The 8310-nt window shown below is 33.8% G+C and overlaps 1 protein-coding gene across 1 annotated transcript; it reads right to left on the bottom strand.

Annotated features, from left to right (window-relative positions):
- Positions 1-1356: 1356 nt before the first annotated feature.
- LOC110806507 (uncharacterized) lies at positions 1357-2294 on the bottom strand. Its single transcript, XM_022031399.2, has one exon. It carries the CDS (start codon positions 2183-2185, stop codon positions 1574-1576), a length of 612 nt encoding a protein of 203 aa, XP_021887091.2. The 5' UTR covers positions 2186-2294; the 3' UTR covers positions 1357-1573.
- Positions 2295-8310: the final 6016 nt, after the last annotated feature.

Genomic DNA, 8310 nt, shown 5'->3' with positions numbered 1-8310 from the left:
TGTCTTGTTGGATAGCCGAAAAAAAAAAATATTTTCTCTTTTTTTATTTTAAATGTTTATTTCTCGTTTATGTCTATAGTTTGGTTCTTCTCTCTATTTTTACTCCATTTGGTGAATTTGTACCCTCTCTCTTGGCTTCCATTTTCAAACCCACAAAGAAATCCTTCTTCTTCTCTCTTTCACTATTTATCAATAAAGTTAAAAGAAAAATCGTACATCCTCTTCTATTTATTTCACTTTTTTTTTTATAAAAAAAAAATTCAAACAAAATAAAATAAAATAATATTATAAATAAAAACAAAAACATTCATAAATATTTGTATTTATCAACCACATATCCAAAAACTTATATTTTGATTCATTCTTTATTCATACAAACTAATAAGTTAGTAGAAAATGAGACGAGCAATATTTATACTATGTTATCCTATTATTTTCTCACATTATATGATCTTCTAATTTTATTATATTATACTTTTTTTTTAATTTCAAAGAAAAACCTTCTAAAAAATTGAAACTCGGGCTATTATCTCTCTCTCCATCTTAGTCTTTCTCATTTTTAATTTTTTTTTTAATTGTCCTAAAAAAAGTCTAAAATGCGTCGCCTTAATTTTTTTTTTCTTAATTGACCTAGAATTCCCCCTTTCTATTTTTTACTTATATTTATTTTATCTCATTTTTCATCACTCTTCTGTGACGCCTCAATATTTTTTATATACTTCATTATTTTTATTCATAAATTATCTCTGCGCTCTCTTTTATTTAAGATTACTGTTAAAACTTTTTTTGGGAATTTAAAGAAAGAAATAAAAAATTTTTAGGCACACACACACTCGAGGATCATGCAATATTGACAAACATTTTCTTATGTGTTAGGAAAAAATAGAACATGTTCGTATTGTTTAAATGATAATCTCATATTAGTATTTTTAGAATGACAATAAATCTGATTAGAGAGTTCAAGATGAATTGAATAAAAGAAGAGGAAAAAAAAACCCGATTATTAGGGTTTAATTTAGTACTTTTTAATTTGGCATTTTTTTCTTTATTCCCAAACAAGACAACTTTTACATCTTTTATATAAGTCAAATGTTGAAACTTGTTTCGATGCAAAAATACTTTTTGTATCCAAGCAAATTAATCTTTTTTTGTTAAAGATTAGGTACTAGGTGTTTGAAATAAATGAAAAACGTAGAGATCAAATTATAATAAAAATGAGGATTAAATTGTAACAAATATTAAAATTTGAATATTAATTGATAATTTCGTCAAAATAGTAATTAAAATTTAAAAGAATAGTTAACTTTTAATATAGTGGTGTACGTGTTTATTTCTTTTTTAAAATTAAAGACTCAATTACGCTAAAGAAAAAAATTGAAAGATCAATAGATACATCTCCAAGTTATTTAAATTCAATTGTTAAAGTGGTCAAAACTGGAATGCTCATATCTCTACATTTTCTCAATAAAGACAAAGAAACAAACACAAAAAATATAATGGAACGAACAATATCAAGTGTTAGTGGTCTTTCCCAGCAGAATATATGTATATAGTATACATATATTCATTCTCCCTAAAGTGTGTTCATAGCTTCCATTAACGCAAATAATTCATACTCTGCACAACTGCACCTATCACCATCTCTGCATCCACACTCACCCTCATCATATCTCTTATTCTTTTTCTTCTTCTCTGCACTTTCCACCATCTTCTCTTCAACTTTCACTGCTATCTGCAGCAAAGGAGGTTTCCCGCCTTTAAGAATCCGGTCATCAATCGCCACCATCACCACCCACCTCTCCGCCATTTCCATATTCTGCGACTCCAGAACCATTCTCCATGGAATCTCAGCTCTGGCCAGCACCCTTGACTTCCCCAACTTCCCCAAGACCGGCACTGTTTTCCTCCACCGGAGCTCCAAAGTAATCGTGTCTTGCTTCAGTTTGTTAATGGCATCTTCAGTCCCCTGACATTCCAGTGAGAAACGCTCGTTCCAGATGGACTTTGAGCAGGGAACTTCTTGGCTGTTAAGCTGAATTCTGTTGTTATTGTTTCCCGTAGAAAGATAGTATCTGACAAACAGGTTTCCTCCATGTGAGGACTTGAGCTCTATGTTTCTTGCTTGTATAATATTCAGTTCACAACTAAGACATGGAAAGTAAAGAAGATGATCAACAGAACCCATTTGGAAAGATTTGAAGATGAGAATATTGGTTGAGGTTTTGAGTACCGTTAACTGAACTTCTGTTTGTGAATTGAGTCTTGGGGTTGATGGGTTATATAGAGGACTATATATATATATATATATATATGTAAATTGGAAGGGAAGGTGGGTCTTGCTTTCGAGGAAGTTGTTATTATGCAAGGAGAAAAGGAGATTTAAGGGGGAAAGAACTAAGTAGTGGGTGCTTTATCAGCTGCCAAGATCTTGTTTGATATATTCAAACGTTGTAATTTATATATAATATTGTAATTATAAAATTGTATTTTCCGTTATAAATATAAAGTAAATCAAATGAGATAGTTGTGAAAGATTTGCGTGTTTAATTGAAAACTGATATTAATAAAGCTCTTGTGAATCATGAAAGGCTGGAATTCTTTAAATGACCCTTGCATATTGTTGCGACAATATTGACTTCATATATCCTCTGAGTGAAAAAAATAAACCATTTACAAAGATTACTGATGAATCCGAAAATTCAATAAATTTGATACGTTAATTTTAACATTTTATTTTATATTTTATTTGATAAAATTTTAAAATAATTTTTTAAATTTGATCAACAGATTCATTCCTACTGTCTGTCACATTAAATTTGACTACTAAATTTATACTACTAATTAAATTATAAATATTCATAAAATTAAAAACATAATTAAATAAGTAAATTTATAATATTAGTAAGCGTTCATCATATTAATAAAGTAAACTCACACATCAAAGTATTAAAAATATTTTTAATTGAAATTAAAGTATAATTATATTTATATAAAAATTTCAACTCATAACCTGAAATGTATAACTTGAGCTCCATAATGCTTCAAAAACCTAAACAAATAAAAGAAGTTAGTATTCCTATATAAGAAGAGATAAAGATTGATAATGTATTAGATAAAAAATATTAAAACTATCATAGTCTAGAATTTATAGTAATTGGTTCATTTTTACTAACACTCAGTATTTTATCATCCAGCTACAATCAACGGCTATAAAACCAAATTAACAATTTTTTATTCCACGAAGAATTGTTAAAAGCATCGTCTTTGAGGAGTTGCAAACAATGATGCAGTTTATTTATTTTCCCATCTTCCCTAGCCCGGAAGAACCCATCGCATAAAAACTCACTTTTTTTAAAAAAAATACAAATAACAAAAATTGATATCAGTGAAAAGAAAAAAAATAAATTGAGAAAAAGAACACAAGATTCACATCGTGATGAATCTTATTAAGTTTGTTAAAACAATAAAATCAACGAGAACAAATAATTTCTAACATACTTCAATTTAATTTTTAGCAATAAATATATCATACTTTAGAATAACTTTGATATAAATCTCTAATTTCTAGCTATCCCAATAGTAGAGTTGATTTCTAATATCTTAAATAGTAGAGCAAGAAGGAGAAATCAAATTGCCTTTAGGAAAATGTCAGAACCAGTAGAATTGTTGATGCAATATTTTGCTTTTATACGATTTATAACAAAAAAAATAAGTGCCACTTAATAACTAGATGTTTTTATCTACATTTTTTATGTAGATATATTTATATATTAATACATAGGTAGACTTTTAAGTCCACGGTATAAGATTTATGTGAAGTTTGAGCCAAACTCAAATAAAATGTTGACATATTTCTTGTTTCACTAATAAGTGGGTAAGTTTTCGAGCATATAGAATAAGTTCTTTTAGAACATTGCCCATTCTTAAACATTTAATAGTTCAACATTTATATAAAAAAAATTACATAAACACTGTATGCGTATGGCAAAACCAGTAGCCACATAAGAAAAAGCATTTCAGCATAATGTCATGTCAAGAATTTCTTCCACCAAATAATGATAACAATTATATTAAATAAATGAAAATAAAAAAAAAAGAGAAAGATGAATAGATAAGTTGTATCTTTTAATTCAATCTCCCTTCCATGATCTCACATGCAACAATCTTGTCCTTTATCTGTTCAGAAACTTCAAAACAGTCTATTCTCATCCTTTTTCTATTGTACTTACAAAATGAGAAAAAGGTAAACAACCTTCTTGTGTATCTTAACTTAAAGATAGTGACATGTTTCCGTTCATATGAGAAAATATCATGCGCCATATGGAGTGGCTTGAATACTATAACGACTCTGGAAATATCCAAAAGAAGTAAATGATAATTAAAGTACGGAAACGAAATAAATGTTCAAATTTTACATTCCTTACATAATAACTTAAAGTACCAATTAGTGTTACGAAATTCACCATTTTAAAGAAAATGCAAAAAAAAAAAAAAGGAAATGAACGGAAAATAAAGAAAACTAGCATTCTACTCGCAACCCTCTTACAGATCAGGCTCTGGATCCTGATCATCTTGATCTGAAATTATTAAATAAGGGATGAGCTATACTAGCCCAGTAAGAATATCACACTATATCACCGATATAGAATTGAAGGTTAGCAGAAAAAAATAAAAAAAAACTAATGGAGTACTAAATTAAGCAAATTCATTTATCAATGGTAAAACCATTTACCGTTTACTTACTGTAGTGAGATTTATAGAAAATAACTTATAGAAAATAATAACATTATATATATCATGATTTCGTATATAATTGGCAACATAGCACATATTATACTTTCACATTCAAATCATCAAACAATAATTGCCCATTTTTTCACTAGCCTGCTGGTATCCATGGGGGTTCATAGGGATGTCTCCGCTATGCGTGAACCTTTTCTTTTAACATTCTCAATTACGGGCTGTCCCCATACTTCGTCCGGTATGAGCACCAAATTATTAAATCTCAATATCTCGTCTGGTATGAGGGTGAAACGGGCCGTCCCCATACCCCATCCGGTATGAGTGCCAAGTTACCAAGTCTCTATGTCTCGTCCGGTATGGGGGTTCACGGTAAGGTTCTCTATGTACCCGGTTCGTCCACCATCTCCTAGGATGTCCAATAAGGCTGTTGTTTCATCCAGTCACTTAATCACACAAGTTTTCTATTTACCTTTAATTTCTATTTTTTCAATTCAACCGTGAACACATAAAACAACAATACATACATTCAAAACTAATAAATAAATCAATAAGGCACTATTATGCATTTAAACTATAAAAACAATCAACAGAAATCAATAGAGAATAGTTTCCGGTTCTGGCTCCATTAGCAATCCTTAAGTAATCATGAACATTTTCTAAATTGTACAAAATATCGTATTTATTGTTAATTAGACTTCAATTCTATAACAGAGAATAGAGTGATGGATTCTTATTCAATTTGATACCCAAAAGACTAAACTTTAGGTTATGCCCACTGGCGGTATTCGGATTTTCTGAATTTTTTTTTTCGAAAATCAAAACGTGCAATAAGTACCTACAAATGTCCCAAACAAATTCTAAATCAGTCTCAGGGCCTATTTTGGCCAATTTTAGAATTCCGGCACGAGCTCCATCGTGCTCCGACAGTGGTCTACCTCGAGTCGACTATTTTCGACCATTTTTGGCCAGATTCGGCCAATTTTGCATCAATCCCTGCAAGAAAATATGTTGAAGGGCCTTAGTTGGCCGAAAAAATAGTAAAAATAAAAACTCACCGACGGTGGGGCTCTCCGGTGTGGCAGCTCCTCCGACTCACATTGTAGTTGAGTATTTTTCTCTGGTCAACCTGTAGAAAAAGAAACGATGATCACAACAATAGAAAAATTACGCAGAACGGGAATCGAAAAAGGCCTCATCGGAGGCGTTTTGCAAAATTCTCTGTAGTGGCACAGTCGGGCTTTGCCCACATTTTTCGGCCAATTAGCCGGTCCTTTTACTCCGATTTAACCATGAGTGTGTTTAAAATTAAATTCTGAGCAAGGGAGAAAATTTTCACCTCTTTTGGCGGTTAGAAAGGCCTTTGGCACGGCGGGGGGTGACAGTGATCTCCTTCCCGGCGGCTTGGTCTTCTTCTCCAGCGAGGGGGTTTGACGGCTAAGGTTAGGGTTTGGTGTGGAGGTTATTTCTATCTATCCACTTTTGATTTGGACCGTCCATCGCGTTTGATATGGATCGTCCTATCGCGATTAAATAAGGAGTGAATTTGGACTGTTTAATGTGATCTAATCTAGGTCGTTCATCGCGATCTAATCTGGACCGTCCGATCACGTTTAAATCTGACCGTTCGATCGCGTTTAGGGAGGGAACGCATCTGGACCGTTCGTTCGCACGAGAATGGATCTGAGTCGTTCGATCGCGGGCACGCGGATCGCCCGCATGGCCTCCCGCGTTGCACCGTGTCAGTGTCCACTGTCACGCGGTGCGTCCTGATTCGTCAGGATTGCTAACCAGATATTCTACGTGGCGAAATTTTTCTAAATTGTATTTTGACATTCAGTTTCTGATTTTTCTTTCAAAAATATCCCTAAACCCCAAATTTTCACCCATTTTCTCCAAAACTATTTTCAATTTAATCCTCCATCAATTTTACTTCATTTACTCTAAATTAAGATTAAAAAATTAAAAAATTAAGAAATTATATTTATAATTAGATCCTAAATTACATTAAAAATTAATTTAGGGTATTACAACTCTCCCCCCCTTAAAAGAAATTTGGTCCCTTAAATTTGTCTCTCTCACTCTCAATCAAACAGCTGGGATATTTGGCTTTAAAGTCTTATTCTAGCTCCCATGTGGCCTCTCTCGGTGTGTGATTCTGCCATAAGACCTTAATAAAGAGAATTTTTCGGTTACGGAGTAATCTGCTCTTTTAGTCCACAATGTCGACCGATATTTCTTTGTAAGACAGATCCTCCTAGAGTGAAAGAGGCTCGTGGGCCAAGACGTGAGAAGAGTCCGGGTTGTACTTGCGTAGCATGGACACACGAAACACATTATTGACCCTGCAAAGTTCTAGAGGCATTGTTAGTCTGTAGGCAGCGGTACCAATTCTGTTTAAGATTTCAAATGATCCAATAAATCAGGGATTCAATTTTCTTCTCTTGCCGAACCTATTGATTCTCTTGAAATGAGTGACCTTAAGGAACATCCGATCGTCTTTTTCAAATTCCAAGTCCTTCATCCGGGTGTCTGCATAACTCTTCTGCCTGCTTTGAGTCGTCTGAATATTCTTCTTGATCTTAACTATTTTAGCTGTAGTCTCCTCTATAAGATCTAAGCCGAACAATTTTCTATCACCCACTTCTTTCCAACATATCGGCGACCTGCTTGAGCGACCATACAACGCCTCATACAGAGCCATGCCAATACTTGCTTGGTAGCTGTTGTTATAGGCGAACTCTATCAGGGGTAGATGGTCATCTCAATGGCCCCCGAAGTCAAGAACACAAACTCGGAGCATATTCTCAAGTGTGTGGATTGTCCTTTCTGATTGTTCATTGGTCTGAGGGTGGAATGCAATACTAAGGGACAGTTTCGCCCCCATGGCTGGCTGAAGGCTAGACCAAAATCGAGAAGTGAACCTGGGGTCCCTGTCGGACACTACTATCACTGACACTTCACGTAATCTGACTATTTTCTGGATATATATTCTTGCCAACTTGTCTAAGGGATCGGTCATTCTAATAGCCAAGAAGAGGGAGGACTTGGTAAGCCGGTCAACAATTACCTTGATGGCATCATGTCCTGACTGTGCCTTAGGTAATTTTGTCACGAAGTCCATGGTGATATGTTCTCATTTCCACTCCAGAATTGGTAATGGCTGAAGTAGCCTACCTGGGCGTTGATGCACTGCCTTAACCCGCTAACATACCAAATACTTAGAAACAAAGTCAGTTATATCTCTTTTCATCCCGTTCCACCAAAATCGAGGTTGCATACTTTGGTACATCTTAGTACTTCCGGGATGCATAACAAACTTTGAGGTATGGGGCTATATCATAATGTCCATTTTTAACTCACTGTCACCTATAACACACACTCTGTTCTGGAATCCGAGCAACCCTTCGGCAGAGATTCGGAATTCTAAGTTAACTCTCTGTTCTATATCTTTCTTGAGGATTGCTAGGGTGGGATCGACGGGTTAAGCTTCCCTTATTCTTTGGATTAACTTAGGCTGAACAGTCAGGTGGCCCAAATATATGACTCTCTTCAGGTCCTGAATCGTAC

Source organism: Carica papaya, chromosome 6 (genome assembly GCF_054855325.1).
Source record: "Carica papaya isolate Zhongbai chromosome 6, ASM5485532v1, whole genome shotgun sequence".
NCBI classification, from domain to species: Eukaryota; Viridiplantae; Streptophyta; class Magnoliopsida; order Brassicales; family Caricaceae; genus Carica; species Carica papaya.
This window is presented reverse-complemented; position numbering and strand designations above follow the sequence as displayed.